The 20,890-nt window shown below is 42.1% G+C and overlaps 1 protein-coding gene across 11 annotated transcripts in view; it reads right to left on the bottom strand.

The window, feature by feature from the left end:
• Positions 1 to 20,890, bottom strand: part of FAT3 (FAT atypical cadherin 3) — a 402,929-nt gene that overhangs the window by 6,987 nt on the left and 375,052 nt on the right. For 4 of the 11 annotated variants that reach the window (XM_039563113.1, XM_039563143.1, XM_010401089.4 and 1 more), the window contains 6 exons: positions 20,296 to 20,764; positions 10,973 to 11,126; positions 9,141 to 9,796; positions 6,276 to 6,389; positions 2,781 to 2,840; positions 194 to 229 (listed from right to left, as the gene is read on the bottom strand). In XM_039563113.1, the coding sequence (XP_039419047.1) occupies positions 194 to 229; positions 2,781 to 2,840; positions 6,276 to 6,389; positions 9,141 to 9,796; positions 10,973 to 11,126; positions 20,296 to 20,764 (1,489 nt within the window). Of the gene's footprint in view, positions 1 to 193; positions 230 to 609; positions 686 to 2,780; positions 2,841 to 6,275; positions 6,390 to 9,140; positions 9,797 to 10,972; positions 11,127 to 20,295; positions 20,765 to 20,890 lie in introns of all 11 variants that reach the window. The other 7 variants (XM_039563151.1, XM_010401096.4, XM_039563167.1 and 4 more) reach the window with 6 other exon arrangements.

Genomic DNA, 20,890 nt, shown 5'->3' with positions numbered 1-20,890 from the left:
AATCTGATCGAGTGAAAACTGAATTTTGAAACAAAAAAAGTGGCTGACCATTCTCATGCAGCTTTTGAACCCGACAGAATTCAAACAAAAGAGTACATGTGATGCAGTTAAAGAAAAAACCCAAATAGATCAAGTCAGTGCTCTGCCCACCCCGGCCCAGTCCGACAGGCAGAAGGTGTCCCAGAAAAATCACCTCTGTTGTAGTTCTGTCCTTGATCCATTACAGACACTGTCAGACACAAAGTGAAAAGCAAAAACTGGTAACTTGGAGCTTGTCACCAGCATTGTATTACAAAATACAAAACTGCATGCATATTTCTAAAGTACAGCTGTCTTGGTGTCAGTAGGATTTTTAATTGTTCTTTATTTTAACATACAAGATAAGCTTGCCTGTCAAATGCAGACATACATAAAGAAATGTTTATGTCGTGTATTATTTTCCTTTTCTATCATATCTTAATTATTTACCCTCACTGAACAGATATGGAATTACATTAGAGCTGTAATTCTTAACACAGAAAAAGGCCATCCACCATCTATATGGTTTATAATTGCAAAGTACATTTTTCTCTCACTTGTTCACTTTGAAACAGAAAAATAAGAATCTACCATTCTCAGGGCCGGTTCAAACAAATCTGGGCCCACCTGGGCTCAGATACCATGGTGATGGGCACGGTATAAGAACCTGAATAGAATAGAATACAAAGCCATTTAATGGGGCTATCAGCTACAATGCTCCGCAACCCCATACCCACCTCCCACCTGCACTGCCATGCTAGCCGGTGGGGAGGGAGGCATTCCAGTATGGAGAGGGTGCAGGGGTGGGGGAGAGAGCAAGGAAAGAGGTTTTATGTGAGACAAGAGCGGGGAATAAGCTGCAGCGTTTTCTAGATGGAGATGCTCTTGTTCAGCCGCATGTTATTGGGCTTCATGCAAGAAGTCATCAGGCAAAGTCTCTGGATGACATTGCTGGAGGAGGTCTGGCAGCAGAAAGACACCTTTATGGCATCACAGCTCATAACCTCTGCGGCTCAGACACAGGTGAGGGCAGAGACGACTTCTCCAGCCCTTCACCTACTAAGACCACACTTGCCCTTGCTCATCACCACATGGTGCACGTGGTGATGGTGATTTCTTCCTTAGCTCAGTAGCCAGGCAGGAGCTCTCCACCTGCTCTGCCATCCTGGAGCGAGGAGGGCTGGGGCTACTGCAGGTTTAGCAGCAGTGTCTGAACCGGCCCTAACCTCTCTTCTGCACTTCTCTCTTTGTATAGTAGATTTTGCTGTGTTTGGGTCAGCGTGATAGCATTGCACCCGAGATGAGTCAGGTTCCTCTGAGTTGTGTGGATCAGGATTCAGGAGAACCTCACTAATTTGCTGACTTGCACAACCCCAGGCAGGTCCCTGGGGCAGGAGCCCCATCCTCCCGTGAGTCTGCGGCAGTGATTCTGCCCAGACCTCCATTGTGGCTAATTATTCACCACTTCCATCAGCTCTGCTGCAGAGCACGCAAGAATCCTAAGTCTCATATAAGGAACTGGGAATTGGGCAAAGTATTTTCAGTGACAGGCTCTTGAAACTGCTGCCAGACAGGCTTTTTCTGACCTGTAAAGGATGATAACAACCCAGTGTGTTTGCTTAAGCTTTCCCTTAGGAAGGCAAGGTCATTTACAGTGCCTGTGGTTTCTTTTCAAGGTTTTGTTTTTTTTTTTTTTGAGTGCGACTTTCTATTGAATTAACCTTGGCTAGTTAATTTTTTTTTGATAGTGAGAAGAATGGCACTCTTACACTTCAGGAAATCAATAAATGTGCTATGGACAAATACTGAAGACGTATCACTAGCTAGGAGTTAAAGTGTTTTTCAAAATTACTGTGACACTGGCTCAAGAAAAAATCAGTAGTTTCACAAAAATAATTTACTTAATCATCTTTAAGCATTATGCAGACTAGATTAACTGAAGTACTCAAATTCTGTCTCAAGTTTGCTAAGGACAGAGGAAATTTCTGACTTGTGGATAACCTGAGTTGACGCTGAGTTGACATTTGCCCAAGGGTAGGAAAAATACTGTAAAATAAATAGAAGTAATGTTTATCTATGATAACACGACATTTCCTCAGTGCTTTATGGAAAAAAGAAAATTGTGATATCCCCGCATTACAGGTTCACTTATAACATGATATGCCTGAGGTTACCCAGGAGGTCAGTGGAAGAGGTGAGTGTTGGCTCCTTGGAGCACATTGCCATGCTCTATTCCATGGGCACATCAACCCCATGGGAGAGTCACAGCATCCATGGAGCTGTGCCCACACATCTGCTGTTTGGCAGGGGTACCTGGGGGAAACCAGCCACCAGCCAAGCACCTCCATGTGATACCACTGGAGTACATAACCCAGTTCTGCTGCAGCATGAGATACTTTACAGACTTCCTGTGTCACCTTCTGTGTCCCAGTCTCTGCAGCCAGGATGATCTCAATGATATGGCTCCATTTTATCAGTCTATTATTTTCTCTGAAGACAATGAGAATAAACAAGCAGAAATATTGACTTGAACAGAAGAGGATGAAGGCTTGACACCTTTTCTACCACCTCCAGTTTCACACAGATATTTTGTGGTACAGTCCTCTGGCATTTTCATGTTTGTTGGTGAACATGATGATCTGCAAAACCCAATCCCTGCCACAGGATTGCTGGTCAGTGTAGATTAGTGAGGCTCTGCTGGAATGTTTCACAATGAAAATAGGAAGCATTGTTGTATAACAAGAAAGAAAAAATTTAAATACCTTCATTTTCTATAGTGTCAACTACATTGTTGACAAGCTGTATGACAGTCACTATGGAAGCTTGCAGGGGAGGGAAAGCAGAAAATAAAGGGAGGGGAAGGACAGCTTCAGGTTAGTATTTAAAACACACATCGTATGTTACCACAATAAATTCTCTCTAAAGACAGAACTGACATTGAAAAAAAAAAAAAAAAGACTGCTGACCAATGCATGATTTATGCAGTGGGTTGCAGGACATTTCATTTCAGATAATCCCATATATCTTCGGAGTGGTGATAAATTCCAAACCAGCATTTCCAGAAAGGCACATGGGATGATGTGTATCACCTCATAAATTCAAGCAGACTGGTCAGCTGATTCAATTAACCAAAGCAGTATCTTGTCTACCTGACACTAATTTCTAATTCATTCTTGCTTAGAGGTCTCCAGAGATGGTGCCATGTGCTCCAAGGATCATTATCTTTTAGACCATCACACCATCAGAAACGGTGTTAAGCTCAATCTATTTCCTAAGAGGAATGTTTTACTTATTTACTGTCTGTGCCATGCCATGTAATACCTCAGGGAGGTTAAGCAGCACAGCTATAATTAGGAGGGCACATCCACGTAGCTGTGGTTCAAATTTTGACCTGTGTTTGACAGAAGAGTTTCACAAATGCTTTGTGTGCTCTCTGCAGATGTTCTACGAAAACATACTTTTCCCTTAAAATAATTAATACAGACTGTGCAGTTGTTTAATGTAGAGGCCTATAAGGTGTGGTCCTCTAGATGATCTGCATTTTGCACCACCTAACACCCCTGCCTCTGAGGACATGAAGTAAAACCCACCAAAACCAAAGGGAAAGCTCTGGATGAGTTGGCATTGGATTCGTCCCTCTTCCTTTGTCTTTAGTTATGAGAAAACCATTTGCTTTGGAGCAGGCTGAGAAGGGGACCAGAAATGTGGGGCAAAACATACTTTTTTTGTTTCACACAGCCAACAGACTGAGAGGTCACAAGAAATGTGTTAACAGTGCAGACATATGTTGAATATTTTCACATCTTTGCTAAATTTTGGGCATGGGAACAGGGATATCATCCAATTTCCTCAGTTTTTGTGAGGGCTTAGCAAAAAGAGCCTTGATAAACCAAAGGACCCATGTTCTGTGTCTACGATCAGCATATTAATGCCACTAACAGCATTGGTAACTACACAAAGCAGACTTGTACTGGCTAATGCATAATAAACATTATAGAAAAATAAGGGACTCCATGCAATTAGTGCTGCATGGCTGGGAAAAAAGATGGAGGGCAGCTGGAAACTCTTGGAGGACAAAAACTGAGAGTGAAAAACAGAAGGTCAAAAACCAGGGCCAGCACAGTTTTCCTTGCAACTAAGGGCTGGCTCTGGTGGGAGCTGTGCAGAGAACATTCACAGAAAGGAGGGAACCCCACCCTGTACAGCTGAGTGCAAGTCAATGTTCAAATACAGCATTGCTCAGATTTTTGCTTTTGGACAATAAAAATTACTGCTAACTACTCATAGTAAGACTAGTGGGGGGCTGAGCAATTTTAGTGAAGGAGAAATAAGGTGGGGGAAAAAAAATGTAGCTTCAAAAACTTCCCCCATGTGAGTTTCCATGGTCAGACAAGCCCTATTGACCCAGCAAAAGAAGGGTCCAAGAGCCCTGGAGAGGGTGAGTGGAGGCTGCCTGCCTGACACAAACTGAAGAGGATGGGGCTGTCTGCACCTTCAACGGGATTCATCCCAGTGCTCCAACTGCTGCAAGATAGGTTTCCCCAGTCAGACGCTGCTACCCAGCTTCACAAGTCAGTGTCAGCACAGCCATTTGTACATCTGTGTGACACAAGCCTGTCCCCTCTGCTAGCCTTTTGAGAACCCAGCAGCATTGCTCTTGGCTTTGGAGGAAGGGGTTTGAAGAAGGAGCCACTGTACTATCTCCCCCAAAGAGCATGGATGCTGAACTGCATTTCTTGTGGTTTCACTGACAACCTTCAAACCTTCGCAGGTATGTGAAGTATAAAGAATTAAAACGACAAGAAGAGCAAGGATTTATGGCTTCAGGAGGCATATCCATTAGCCCTTAAGACAGGCATGTATGCATATACTTACTTATGCCTGACTTTGCCTTTTAGGCTCTTTCACTGCAAACCTTCCCTGCTGCAAACCAGAGTACATGGTCTTGCATCGATCTCTGCAAATGACTCAGAAGATTTAAGTTTCTTCCCTCCTTCTCCCTGAAGACAGGGATTTGTTTGAACCCCAAACTAGAAATGTTACCTCTAAAGGCCGTATTTTAAATGCAGCTTTCACAAAAAATGAGTGGGCACAGAAGGTCCAATCCAGCTTCTGTGGGTACTGTGTCACTGATTTCAATGGAGACAGGATCAGGAGTTTGAAATGTCTAATTAGAATTTGGGAGATATAAAAAGTAACAATGTACAAGAAAGGACCACTTGAGTAATTATCCCAAAGGTAGCTATATTGTAAATACATATCCTAAAAATAATACTTATTCTAAAAAAAGGCTAAAGGTTTTTTTTTTTTTTTTTTGTTCAGGGGCAGAAAAGCATTGAGAAGCCTGACAAAAATAATTGTAATGCTTCAGCCAAAGGAACTGCAAGTGTACTGCTATCAGTGCTTTTTCCAGCATTTCAGAGTTCCTAGAGAACAGCTGCATGTCATGACTGAGGAACTGAGTCTCCAGACAGTTCATTAACTGGTGGCTGAGGAAACCAAGTATGATTTCTTTGTGCTAGTCTTCTGTGTGTCTGAATAAGGCTTCCCTGACATCCACCATCCCTCCCCAGCAGAAACATCTTGACTTTTCTCAGACCTAGCGCTCAACATATATGGGCCACAGGAACAAAGGTTTGCTCTGACTTTGTGGGCCTCTTTGTGGGCTGTGTATGGCTCTGCCCATGTCACCTCCTGAGATAATGACGCAGGACATGAGAGGCAGGCACTGAGTATGCACCAAACAAGGATTTAATGGTGCTCTATTGTTTGCTGAGCTGTGATTGCCAGGGAGAAAGCCAAGACACTGGGGACAGGCTCATCCTCTCATTGTTGAGGCTGAGCACCAGCAGAATTTTGTTGGGACCATGACTGAGACTGGCAAATAGCACAGAAATCCCTTTTATTTGACTGGTGAAATAGGAAAGTCATGCTCTTCCAAAACGGAAAATTATATAAATTCTACAGTTTCACTTGTGACCTATTAGTCAACTTACATTTGGCAATGTGACTCTGCTGTATCATACCTCTAATTCCATGTAAAGCTTGGTCCTGATACAACAGCTGCAAGCATCAAGATTTTTATTACGTTCCTATAATTTTGTAAGTGGAACACAAAGTGAGGGTTTAAACCCATGACTTTCTTACTTTTGGCATCATTAAAGGGTTTCAAGATGTCACATAGATGTTTTAATAATATGAGAAAGAGAGATAAATAGCTTTTCCCCCAACATAATAAAGATGAAATTATTTCTTACCATTATCATCACCGGAATCAGACTGGAAGGAGCTGAGGGACTGTACTTCAGAGTTGCTGCCTTTATTACTTCCTGAAAAACAGGTCACTTCTTCAGCGTCATCAACCCCTTTACCTTCATTGACAGCAAAAACAAAGCAAAATGGTACTCTCTAGGTATGCACATTTATCTATTTATACCATGGACACATTTAAATCCTGCCTTCTATTATTTTAGTCGGAATAAAATTATTTCCTTCACACAGAGGACGTGACCTATTTGTCAAGAAGGCAGTCGGTGAAAACACCTAGACTTTTGAAGTGTCTGAATCCCAAAGAGTCTTTCAAGTGGCTGACAACACTGCAATCCAGGAAGAAACATCTGTATTTAATACTGCCTTTTTAGATGACATACAGTCTCAACAGCAAAGAAAATGATGACTTAAGGAATGTGGTATAAAACAGCTTATACAAGAGATTACAGTTACATTTATCTTTACTGTTCATTTTCTAATTTGAGAGCCTCATTAAAGGCTCATTCAATGCTCAGTAAAGTTACTGTGCATCTTGTTATTCTTATCAGTGGCCCTTGGATCAGATTCTCATAGCTCCATCACTGACATATAATAAATTATGCTTCAATTTACACTGCTTTTCATCAGGGACATTCAGTCTTTACAACTCTACTGTTTAGAAATGTAACTGCAACCTATGGTATAAATTCTCCTGTAATTAAACACATATGAATAAACACATTCAACTATGCATTATATGAGCAAAAATTATCAGGAACACAAAAAGTTATCCTCCACTGTAAGTACTAAGCCAATTACAAATGAAGAAGCTCAGGTGCTGCCAACATGGAAGTACAGCTCTCTACTTGCCAGCTGTAGGTATTTCTACCCAGCATGGCACACCTCCAAACTGTAAGAGCTGATATGCTCCTGCTGAGCAGCAGGGTATGGAGCTAATGGAGTGAGTGCTGCAGTAACAAAGCTGCACTGCTTCCCACTCCTTGACAGCTGAGGTCTGTCTCTGCGGTATGGCCTCATGGTGTGCAGAAATTCATACTGGTACCAGCAGTGGCACAAACACGCAGGAGAATACAGAACAGAGCACGTGTGGGGGCTGGTGTGCTGATGCTTTCCATCAGCATAACTATATTTAAGGGTTTAAAAGGTCAGACACAACACATCCCTGAAATACAGCCCAAATATATAAAAATTAATTCCATTTTTCACTACAAGACCCTAGCCAGTGTGTTGTCTCAGATGAAAATGTGCCAATCAGGGCACAGGCATACAATCAGAAACTCCGTAAGGTTTGAAAAGACCTCCAAGCTCATCAAGCCCAATCTTTGACTGAACGTCACTATGCCAACCAAACCACAGCACTAAGTGTCATGTCCAATTGTTTCTTGAACACTTCCAGGGATGGTGACTTCACTGTTGCCCTGGGTAGCCCGCTCCAAGGCTTAACCACCCTTTCAGAGCAAAAATTCTTCCTGATGTCCATTCTGAACCTCCCCTGGCACAGCATGATGCTGTCCTCTTGACCTTTTGCCAGTTGCGTGGGAGAAGAGGCTGACCCCCGTCTTGGTGCAACCTCCTGAAAGGCAGTGCCAGATTCCTCTCTCTATTCCTCAGTTCCTATTGCTTTCAACTACAGGTCTATGAAAGTTTCTGGATTGTGTAGTTTTATGTGACAGCTTTGGATAAAGCTGTGTTGCAATAGGGTTGAAGATCATAGAATCATAGAACAGTTTGGGCTGGAAGGGACCTTAAAGATCATTTGGTTCCAATTTTCCTGCCATGGGCAGGGAACCTTTCTCTAGACCAGGTTGCTCAGAGCCCCATCCAACCTGGCCTTGAACACTTCCAGGGATGGGGCATCCACCCCTTCTGTGAGCAACCTGTTACAGTGCCTCACCACCCTCACAGTAAAGAGTTTCTTCCTAATAGCTAATCTAAACCTACCCTTCTTCAGCTTAAGGCCATTCATCATTACAGGCCCTTGTGAAATGTCCCTCTCCAGTCTTCTTGTAAGCCCCCTCCACGAGGTACTGGAAGATGCATTAGGAAAAACTCCTAAGAGAACACATCTTTAAAAAAAATCATATACGGTGAAGCAAACATATGACATGTTCTGACTTGCAAGGATAGATGATGCAGGGCCTTAACTCTATCCCAGAAAACTGGTATTCCCTGCCATGACAGAAGATGTGAAGTTTGCTGCACCTCCAGCAACTCCTTCAGGAATGGAGGGAGTACTGTGTTATCAGGTGAGAAACCATTCACAGCACAAATAGGGTAAGTGTGGGGATTGAAAATTATGTGACGACTGATACTGAATGCAGAGGGGAATGCAATGGCCCAAAAAGGTGATCCCATATATCAAGCAGTACGTGATTTTCTGCTTCACTTCACAGACACTGAAAGTAGAGAATATTAGTTCATTTGTCCCTGATGCAAAACAGGATTTCTTCTTGCAGAAGGTTTAAGTATTTTTAACTCCCTTGGGAAACAAACAGCCTGAACCTAACAGAACTTACATTTGAGAATTCTGCCCCAAACTGTTTTTTTTCCAATAGAAAGATGATTGCATCGTATCACTTGAAGAATGCTCAGACCACTTACTCGTATGTGCTTTCAGAACAAGTGAAATAAATGCATTTAGTCATACTTAATGCATAGAAGTAGAGGTCTTGTATGCCTGGTTTAATCATAAACTTTCAGAATTAAACCAGATCACTTCTTGGAGAAATGTAACAATTGACATATGTTAGGCTGGAGCATTAAGAGTACCTGTGCCACTGTACTTGCTGCACCCTGAAAGCAACCCTTACCGATGGCAGGGAAGAACGAGACCGGCACACAGTGCTACTTACTTTCCGTCCCAGCGTCCCACGTGCTCTTTCTGATGGAGTCACAGTCGGAGCGACAGGGAGACACAGCAGGCAAGTTTGGAGCTACACTGCACACCACCACCCCCCTCCTGGCTGTCAGTATTCGGGGGGACTCAGGATGAAACGTTGTCATCTCCTGGTGCTCCACACCAAGCCCATCCACTATCTTGTCCAGGTTATTCCGTGAGTCACTCTGGAAGCACGGGGTATAGGCCATTGGCCTCACAGGCACCTGTGGAGGCCCAACCTCTTGGTAGATGTTTCTGCTGTCTCCACTGTTCCTGATGTTCTTGAATTGAATGCCATTGCTCTTGTTGAGCAGGGCCGCAGTGGCCGGATCCTGTACGAGCGTGATGTTGTTGCGGGAATAGTTCTTCCTGAAAACTTTCTTGCGAAAAATGATGAAAAGAACGATTAGCACAAATATGACAAATAGGACCACGGCTATTCCTATCAGCTCCTCCTTGCCAACGTAGGAATGCCCAGCTTGTATATTGGGAACCACCACGGGGCGAAGACCACAGTATTGACCCACGTAGCCAGGGGTGCAGTTACACAGAAATGAACCAAAGATGTTGACACAGGAGCCACCATTTTCACATTCTTCTCTTTCACACTCGTTGATGTCTTCTTCACACCTTAAAAGAAGAAAAGGAGAGTCTGGAATCTGGAGAACATCTAGCAAGCAGTTCAGCCTGTGCATGATGCCTTAACTTGTCAAAGAGGTGCCATTAGTTAACACCTTGTGGTACTCTGCAAATTATCTTATTATTTCCTATTATTTAATGGCATTTAATTTTTTCTACAGCTATTCCATGGGTTTTTTTAAGACAATAAAATGGAAATATCAACAGGGAATTAAGAGTTTAGAACATCTGATAGATATCAAGAAAGGAATAAATCACCTGATAGGAAAAGGTTCCCTGACCTTAATGAGGCATACTGAATGTAACAGAGAATATTTTTTTTATATTGTTTTTGGACTACCCCATGGGTTTCAATACAAAGTATTAGAGGAGGATTCAAGGAAAAGATAGTTGAGAAAAAAGATAGTAAAAAAATCAGGGTATTTATGGAAGAGAAGAGAAGAGAAGAGAAGAGAAGAGAAGAGAAGAGAAGAGAAGAGAAGAGAAGAGAAGAGAAGAGAAGAGGAGAAGAGAAGGATATATTGACTATGTAAAATTATTTAGGTCTGGAGATAAAATAAACAAATATTAGAGAGGTGGAGGAAAAAAAAGAACAGGAACCATAAAGAGAGAGGAGAATTGGAAAGAATCAGAGGTAGTAAAATGCAGAGGAAAAAATACAAACAGTAGACAAACCAGATGAGAAAAAAAGCATGTTGATGGGCAGGTCATGATTTTCTATGTCTACACCAAGTATATGATCAAGGTAGGGACTTTAAAAAATGACTGCAATAAATTAGCCTTTTATGTCAGGGATAAGGTGACCAAATAATTGATCCATTTTCAAAACAAAGATTACACAGCAGCTTCCACAGGTTTTACAAGATAACTCAAAAAGCTGGCAACACTTAGACAGGTATATCTCAGAGAAAACTGTATCGAGATAACATCCTGAATCAACAATTTAGGAGGGTGAATTCAGAAAAAACATTTCTGAGCATGAAAGACTCAGATTTGAGAAATCAAAGGGATTTCTCAGCTGTCATTAGCTTAGACTTGGAATAAGTGCTGAGGTTGGGGTTTTTTTTGCGAGGTGAACCATAGCTTTTGGGTACAAAATCCTGATCAAAAAACCCACCATCACTGAGCCAAAAAGCTCCCATTTCCCACCTGGGGAGGGACACTTACGTTACTCCTGTCAGGCCATTTTTGCAGTTGCAGATGAAAGCATTGCCGATGGGATCACATGAGCCTCCATTCCGGCAAGGATTTGGGAAGCAGGCTGTGATCTCTGACTCACAATTCCTTCCTGTAAACTGGGAGAGGCAATTGCAATGGTACCCTGGGAGGTGAGGGACAGAGAGAGGGAAATTAGACTCCTACCACTGAGTCTGTCTAAAAGCAAGAGGAGCCATTTGGCTGCTTTACACTGAAAAGTAAATTGTACTGTGGGGGCAAGGGGATGCTTACACTCATTCTGGTCTGTCCATGTGGTCCACACTAATGCTAGTCAAGAGTTTGTTTATCTGAGATGCCCAGACAATCAGAGCTCATGTCTACAACCAGGGACCAGAAGACTTGCTGCAGCCCAGACCATCCTAATTGTCATGATTCAGGTAAGAACAAACATCATCCGTGAACATCTTTTGTAACAAGAAATATTCTAGATCAAGGATGTATTTCCCAACATTTTTGAAAAAGTTTGCTGATAGCGGCAGTCTATTCTCCTTTGGGGCCTCGCTGAGAACAAATATATCAGCTGAGAGCTTTTCCACCTCTGCCCTTTACAAGGACGACACAGTGGGGATGTGACAGTAATAAAACACCAGTTTTATAAAGTGCATCATCAAGGCAGAAATTATAAACTTCAAAATACCAGCTGACCTGGGCAATACAGCCCTTATCAGAGCTGATTATGTGTGTGCTATCAAATTCTGATTAATCACTGACTGCAATACATCAGACATAACAACACTCAAGTGGAGGGGGACCCTGTCAGGGATTGAAGTCCCATTTCTGTTTTTTGCCAACACAGGAGCAGAATCAAAAAAAAAAAAAAAAAAAAAAAAGAAAAAGGTTTTAAATACATCAGTTCACCCTGCCAAGTCTCAAATGACAAATTTCTTTTTTCCTTCTCTCCTTGCAATTTCATATGGCATAGTGCCATTAATAAAAGCCTTATTTAAGGTCACAAAGAAATCCTGTGAGGCAGTGCATCTCTTAATGTTGTGAACTGGATATGGAAATCTGAGTGCTTTTTTGCTTGAAAAGAGCACAGAACATGTAGGCTGTGAAAGCCATGAGATGATCCTTGGAAAAAGAAGACTCCTAAGTTAGAGTTGTCAAGCTAGCAAATTTTCCTGGATGTCTGTAAAAAAACTTTGGCTGATCTTTTAAAAAGCTCCTTACACAATCCAAATGTCCTAAACAGATGTGCAGTCAAGGTTCAAGCTCCAGTTATGGGGTTCACATAATTACTGAATGTAGTACATTAAGCAACTGAAACAAGGAACCTTCCTGCCATTAATACAGCTGCAGTTAGAGCTGAAATGGTTGAGCACAACTCAATTCAGCATCAAAATTATTGGCAATCAAGCTGATGTAGTGGAAGTATCATCTGTCAGTGGTGAGCCTTTAAAACATATTTTTAAAAACTTCCTATATCTATACATATGGAAAAAAAACCCAAACAATTGTTTTAAAAGTTACTCTTTCTGCAAACATGGCAGGAATTTCCAGCACGGTTACAAGAAAAAGAATTTCATGGAAACAATACGGAAAAGCCCAGTGGAGGCATAAAGAAAAAGCAATTCTGCATCTAGACTCCCACATCTTTTATGTCCTATACGGTTCAATTCACCTTGTTCAGTTACTCTAATTGAATTCTTTCATGAGGACAGGCTTTTCAGAATAAACTTGGAACCAGACTTGCTGGCATACTCCGTTAAGAGTCCAATACTATTTAATTGAAGATAAATGAAATAGATACTCAAATATCATGCTGTTTCATTGTCCTACTACAAGGGAGACAGATACACTGATCTTTCCAAGGTTACAGAGTTAAGAAGATAAATTATTCAACTTTTGGGCTTCCCAGAAAGCACGTTTAGTCAGCATCAGAAAGATGGGATTATTTCTTTTTGTGTCTTAAAAATATCTCACTCAGACAATGTGAACAGCTTTCTGGACCTATAGAGATCTGGGTCTGAAGAATTACAAACCTGTGACTGTAGGTAGAATCACAGCCATGAATAAATAAAGCTGTTTCAGGGCTCCCTTTTTATGACTGAACAGTGACATCTATAGTCCAAAAATTTACAGTAATGTTTTATATGTTTTTTACAGTCCAAATGAGTTTAAATGAAAGGAGAATGTTCAATTCAAATATAAACCACTTTATTCATAATCAATTCTGTTGCCTTATATAACAACAGATTATATGTGTTATCTGGTATTTTATAAACCTCCATAACTCTAAAGTGATGCTAAAAGCCAAGTTTCTGTTGTTTTTTAACTAAGTTCTTAGGTGCCAATCATTTGTAGGACAAAGCCTTTAAACCACTTACATGTCCTCATGTTTGTTTCAGCTGACTAAGTTCTAGGTTCTCATTCTGTAACATATTTCTACGTTTGTTCATTGTAGAAAACTTGAAAAGTATTGATTTGATTTAAAAAGACAGTTTTACCACCAGCAATAAAAGGAACATGGATTTATGCATTTTATCCTAAGACAAGATGAAATTGAATGCACCAGATGGGTCAGAGCCCTGTCCAGCAGTGGACGAACAGGACCAAAACAAAAGTCCGCTTCTGAAAGCCTATGTTTTTCACCAAATTTGATTTAATGACGGTGGAACACATATCAGATGTTAGAAGACTACAGTATTCACTACAGATTCTAAGTATCAAACGTAGAAATAAAAAAGGCACTAAAACAAGACAATGTTAAATTACCATATTTATTACTGGTGTTTCCTCTTGTTGGATTCCCTGCCATACACCTGCCAAGTCCAAGCCACTGGCAAAAGACACAGGACACACATGCTCAGAGCTGTAGAGCATTCACCCGGGAGGTCTCCAACACAGCAAAGCATATGTCAAAATTCATGGAGTAGGGAAGAGAAGAGCTGATATGATGGCTCAGTAGACAGCATATAGCAGCTCAGCCAGAAGACCAGCCAGACCTTTAATCCTTCTCCAAACCTCTCACAGCAGAGGCTGTAATTTTGCCTGCTACTGCACACTTTAGCCACATGGCTGTGGACAAAGGTAAATTGTAAAGAAAACCCTTCTGGCAGGGAGTGCATCTTGGGTCTAATAAAGAATTTTTATTATGCTTTTAATTTAATATCCTGGTAATGTACCATTCATTTCTTCCCTCCTGGTTAGAACAACAAACAAACTTCTCACATTCAAGCATGAGAAAAGGCTCAGTGCCCTGTTCTCTCACCAAGGGATGAAAAAACTGTTTTAAAATGTAGGGCTTGATCCTGTTTAAAATGAAAGCACTGAAGTCTTAGAAATTCATCACTATTTAAGATGATACAGTCCATCTGAGTTTCCTCCAAGAGGAATGAATATTTCATTCCCAGAAATGTTGATCTGCATTCTCCAAGGCAGCAAATTTTGTGATGTCACCACTGTATTTCTTCAGAGGAAATCAGTGGAAAAAGATAGGAAACTCTGGAAAACGCCTCTGCAATGCTTCTAGGGTGGGACCACAACATTCTCAGCATGTGCCATAGCAGCATGTACCAACAGCTGACCTAAGAGCAACAACAAGCTATGAGCAACAATACAGCCTTTTTAGGTTGTATCTACATTAACAAGTCCTGCAGAGCAGCATCAGTGGGTCTGTGGGGCCAAAGAGCTGGTGCTGAGGACCCAGGACCCTCAGTGCATGCAGCTCAGGGCTTTGGGACCAGCTGTCTTCCAACTCAGCCTGGTCCTGCCCTCCGAGACCTTACCTCTCCACAGTGAGAAGTGAAGCACAGGGAGAGATGATGATCAGAAGATTCGCATCAAAGGTCATTCACAACCTAAAACATTTTGTAGACATAGGTCTACACATTGTCTTGGGCTTACTGGTTGTTTTATAAGGCTTCTCTCATGCTCCTCCACCCGTCTGAGTACTGAGTAAACTATGAAATTAAATCTTACCTTCTCACTGTGACTCAAACAGCTCCTCTCACTGCTCTCTTGGCATGTCCCTATCCAGAAGAAAAGGTATTTTTCATCCCAGACCTTACTGAAGAGCAACATGCAGTAAGCCAGGACACTACACAGGCTCCCTGCCTATACCTATGCTTACTTGGCACTTAAGAAGCCGAGGCAGTGGCACAAGGCAGGCACGGTGCCACCAGCAGATGGGGTGTCGTTATGTAGCGAACATCTCTGCTGGTAGCGTTCCAGCCTGAGCATCTGAATGTCTGTCTATCCTAAGGTTTACTTGGCTTTATTACAGAGGATGCTCCGAACTGCTGCCAATTTTTTTTTTTTCTGAACATGTGTATGCTCCTGTTTCTATTTATCCCATGCAAGAGAGGCTGGCTTTTATCTGTTAACGTGCTTTGGCTTTTCCATTGTGTAGTTTCTCTCCTTGCTGTGCAGCTAGACCTGACACACTCCACGTCCAGAAACAGCCCTGCCTTTGGCATTGACCACACAGTGTTACATAGCAAGCTAACTGATGAGAAATACTGAAGGTGAAGAGGACCTCTCCCAGCATTTGTATTTTGGTAGGTCTATAGGCAAACCAGGCCACCTTCAAGAAGTGTGTGTTCTTCAGCCATACACAGTCCTGCCACTCCAGATTTAACTTATCTGTCTTCAAACAGATGATTGCCTCTTGCCACTTGTTGGTATGAAAATGAACCTCAGTCTTTGCTGAACCAGTGCTTTCTATGACAGGATTGGCATGGATGTGCTTTGAAAGTGTGAATTTAAAACCAGACGCCTATAATCATAGCTATAAAAAAGATTAAACACCAACAAAATTTCTGAAAAGCTTTCAAAAAATTAATTGATGTGCATTTGGTATACTCACGTCACAGTATGTTGGGTTGTTTGTGTGTGTGAAAAAGCAAGATCAAGAACATTAGTAAGACCAGGCCAGTTCCATGGTATTATTACACTAATTTTTCCCTTATTTATTTCTTATGAACTACCTGATCATCAAAACCAGCCGTGCTGCCAACAGCATTTAAAACATGTATTAAACCCACCACCCAAGTGCCATGTTGTATTTTCTCCTCCCTTTGGATTATAACTCTGTTCATGAAAAAAGAAAAAAAAGAATAGAAGAAAAAGTGAAGAGTGGGGAAAACAATGACTTTGAGTCCTCATGCTCTGCCCACTGAGTCCTTGACTCAGTAGATACTTCCGCCCAAATGCTTCACGTTCAAATAAAATCGCCTACTTGTATAAGCCATTTACTTCAATCAAAGCCAGATGTATATAGGACTGATCAAATTAAAAGGAAGTAACTATACTTATAATTGCAGGCTTTACAAGCATGAGGTTTCTTTCTGTGGTTGAAAACCTTGGTGCAGTCTTTGCATGTGATTACAGTAAAGCTTTCTATTGCTGAGATTGCTCATGCTGTTACTCATGCAGATAAACATACATTTACTATTGGCAGCCCTGGAAAGTGCTACACTATTATTAAGGTTGTGTGACATTTCCCATTTTAAGACCTCATATTCAGCAGCTTTCAGCTTAACCACACTTTAAACACTTGGTTGAATTTTCTTGGGAAATTTCAGTTTGAAGAGCCAAGCTGTTTCTGAAAGTCACGCTGTTTGTCAGGTTTCAAAATGCTAACTTTCTTTAAAAATAGCTTTACTGACCCATACTTATGGATAGGGACTGAAAAGTCTGGAAGAATGTGGCCTACACTTCAGGGCTGTGGTTTCCACTGTCTTCCAGTAAAATTATTCTAAAACTGAATATGTATCTTTCTGCTACGAGTCTCCTGAGCTGTCAGACCAAGTGAGTTCTCATCTGCCAGCCCATTTAAACATGCACTGGATCTCCCCATGGGGCCTCTGGATGCGCAGCCCCTCCTCTTGAACCACTGGCATCACTGGGCAACCACTGCTGCCATGAGAGCAGAGATTCCTGTCATGGTCACTTTCTGCTGCTCAGAAACCAGAGTTTGAAAGCAGAGAGTCTTTTCAGTACTCTTGGAGTTCTCACCTGTGCTGTCTGTGTTCACTTGCACAGGCTGACATCCCCATTCTGCCCTGCTCCATATGCAGAGAGGTCAGGCAGAAAGAGCCAGCGCGGGTCAGCTTAGCCCTGTGCCAGCCCTGCTTTGGAGCAAGACCTCTGTGGTCAGTCCTGAGCTCTGGGCAGCCCAGGCACAGCCCTGCCCTGCAGCAGGCGCTTCGAAGCCGCTGGGAATGCATCCATCCAAACCATAACAGCAGCAGCATGGACGCATACATGATGCATATGCTAATGCATACAGCGCACTGCCTTAGCAATTCCCCACACAAGGCCACGATGTGACCCTATTCCCATAACCACAAGATGAAGAAAAAGGTAATCGAGGTATTTATTAATGGCAAGCAGGGCAGCAGGCACTTCTACTGAAAGGAAGATTTCACAACAGGAACACTGTTATAGAGATTTGTGTCGTAGATGTTCAATTTATGCAAATTATATGCAAATTAGACACAGCCTCTTTGACTTCTGGTATGTAGCCAGCAACTCTTTCATGTTATAATGTTGCGTAACCTTTGCTTGACTGTTTTCTTCTTAAGTTAGCTATAAATCTCAGCTTTCTTTTTCTCTCTCCTAATTTTCTTGTAAAGCACAGTAGGTTGTCCATAACAAAAAGGATGTTAATAGTATATGAAATCTGCTTTGTAAAATTCAAATTAGAGGATGTATTTATTAAAACAAATCTTATGCCAAGTACTCTGTTTAGGAAAAGGAATGTTATTCTCCAAAAACTTAAAAAGGATGATAATATCATAGAAAATATTAGTCAGGAGATCCTGATGCTACTGAATGCCCTGCAATTGGTAAAAGGAGCTTTGCATTGTGTATTTTTGCATTCTTCCCCTCACCAAAAAAGAAAAAAACTGCTGCTTTCATTCTAAGAAAATTCTTTAAAAAATGAACAGTTTTTTTTTTCCATTTTAAATGGAAGTCAGCTGCTAACATCTATGTCAGCAAGTGCAATGCTTGATGGTTCTTAAATGCACATTACCATTTGTAGCTCTGCATCTAGGATTTGCAATGCTGTTGGACTCCTGTGCTTTTAAATTTAATTACATGGCCTTTCTGCATATGGAGGACACTAACAACAGAATTGCTTTGCCTAGTGGAAGCACAAATGCCCATGCCTTCTCCTTATGGGCTGGGCTGTAGAACCACCGACATACAGTCAGGGCCCACTGCACTGGAATTATGGCTTTATAACAATCCTTTATTTACACACACTGCTGAGACAGTAAAAACACCAAACAGATTTTTTGACGGCAGGCAGCCAAAACATCCCTGCAGGGCACATGCCCCTTGCCGAGGCAGGAACCAGGCAAGTTAAATCAGTTCTGGGACTGCTTTCCAGCAGAGAATTTTGTTGACATGAAAATGGTATTTGCCATTCCAGTAATAAGATGGGTCCAAACTTCAGTGCCACTTCTCCCCTACCCTGTGTCTCCCCTCAGTTTGAATTGGCATGCACATGGAGCTGGGAAAAAAAGAATTACTGTAAAGAGTTTTGTTAGAAAGGTTTCAATTTACTCATCATGAGATTGCTGAGCAATACTGTAAGTAGACTCACAATAGAAGGAGCTGTTCTCATGTTTCCTAGGATGTGAAGCGAATGGCTAACCCCATTTAGTAAGTATGGACTCTGAATCAAAGCCATCACACATATGTTCCTGTACATCCTACCGCCATATTTCCCGGAATTTCAGTAATCATCCTTAGCAATTCTTCCAGTGGTTGCAGCATCGTTCTGTTTCAGGAAGATTTTCTTTTGCCCTTGTTGTGCAGCCCTCCTTTTCTCTCCTTCTCTCGGTAAATAAAGACACTTAAGGACAAACACACACGCAGCAACATTTCTCCTCATGCCCCACAGCACATCCTGGATTGCCAGGGCTGTGCTTCATTCCTCCCAACTGTCCTCCCATCTCTTTCCATCAACAGCAAAGCCGACAGCATCCCTGATGCATCATTTGTGATAGCATGGGAGAAGAGGTGGCTGAATCAAAGCCAAAGATCCAGAGGGGATGCTAGCTGAGACAGCCCAGCAAGGACAAATCCACATTGTCAGGACTTACTTTATAAGGGTGGAGCTATCCAACTGAGAAACTTATCACAGTTTTGCTCTAATCTCTCCACATGTCAGTCTTGAACCGATCAGAAGTTTAGGTTTAAAAAATCTGCACGGTGAAGGGGACTCAGAAAGGAAATATGAGAGCCAATCTTGAACTAATGAAAAACAGAAATAATAAGTATGGGTGCAAGGGAGCTGCATGGACACATTAAAGCAGAAAGCTCTGGGACAGTGGTTAAATGCTCCATAAAACAAGAGTTTAGCGGGAACTTTCCTACGGAACCATGACCAAAACCCACTGACAGTAAGTGGATGGAAAGCTCTGAACTTGCAGAAAACCTCTCTGTTGAGCACCCTCCTTTTCAGAGGAAGTTTTATTCTGCCAGAAAAGGTGTGCAATGCTGCACGCTAATATAGTATGGGCAACTGGAAGGGAAACTCCTACACTGCAGAGAGAGAACTGCCTGAGCGGGAATGTTTTACATGTGTGCCATTTGCTTTTCTCCTGCTAACGTGCTGACTGTTCTGGTAACTTGTGCACTGCAGTAAGTCACTGGTATCAAATCACACAAACCACCACATAACCACTGGATAGGAAACTCCAACACAAGCACAGTTTAAATCAATGCTCTATAAAATTTGGATAATATTACTTAGACCTTAGAGCACTCAGGCCTCCAAGAAAGCTGTAAAATACAGTTCAGGAGGGGTTTATAATGGGCCCAACCTGCTATTTTCAATGCAGACATGTAATCAAATTACTCACTTATAAAAGGACGAAGGTGTTTGTGGACAGCTCAGTAATTATTTGTGACAGCTTTGGAAACAGAGTAAGGCAACACCGCTGTTGCCTCTGTGATGGACGTTTGAAATCACCATCTTTGTGTACAGCCCTCAGTGCTGTAAGGATGCTGTAAATGGATCCTGAAAAATCCAGCTGAACATTACAGTAATTGTAATTCTATTGGTTTCTATAGAAATAGGATTATCCTAACAGCCAATAAATCAATTTCCTCCTGGAACACTAATGCAATAAGAAGGGGCACCATTTCACTGTTATTTATAGAGCAAACAGCTTTTACCCAATTTGCAATACCTATCAGAGTTTTATAGAGTTCATGAGATTTTTCAAGCATGTTGCTGCATAAAACCATCTCTGGCAATAAATTACAGAGGGAAACGGGGAGGGGGAAGCCCATAAAGTAATGAAAACATTTACCACCAGATGGCACGGCAGTACAGGTGCCGCCGTTCTGGCAGGGATGTCTCTCACAGGCATCGGGATAAAGGACGCAGCCAAGTTTCAATTCCGTCAGGCCAACCACTTCTGCGAAGCTGCTGCGCTTGTTCTGGAGTGGCAGCTCATTGTTATTTAGGACTACTGAGTCCAGGCAGCCCTGGAAGCCGCTCAGGACCTGCGTTGTCCTCTTGTCAGTCAGGCTGCGGACGTTATCCACTTGGACCTGGGCGCCGAAGTAGACAGAGCTGTCTGTGCTGAGCGTCTGGAAGTAGAGGGGGGCCTTGCGGCGTTCCACGTAGCTGTCGTCCAGGGACAAGCTCGTGAAATTGCGGTTCAGCTCCAGGAAGACCGAATGCCAGCTTCCATCATTAACGGCCCTGCCAGAAATTCCCAGGATTCCTGGGCCACTTCCGCAATCCAACTGGAACCAGAGTTTGCCATCGACAATCTGCAGGAGGAAAACAGAAATCAAACCGCTTCAGGCACTTAGCTGTCTCAGAATATGCTCTCGCAGAGAATCTGGAAGCACAGAGAACTTCTAGACAGTCTCTGCACACTGTTAAAGCTGCTCTCC

The sequence above is a fragment of the Corvus cornix genome, chromosome 1 (genome assembly GCF_000738735.6).
Source record: "Corvus cornix cornix isolate S_Up_H32 chromosome 1, ASM73873v5, whole genome shotgun sequence".
NCBI lineage: Eukaryota > Metazoa > Chordata > Aves > Passeriformes > Corvidae > Corvus > Corvus cornix.
Note: the sequence above shows the minus strand (reverse complement) of the source record. Positions and strands in the feature narration are given on the sequence as shown.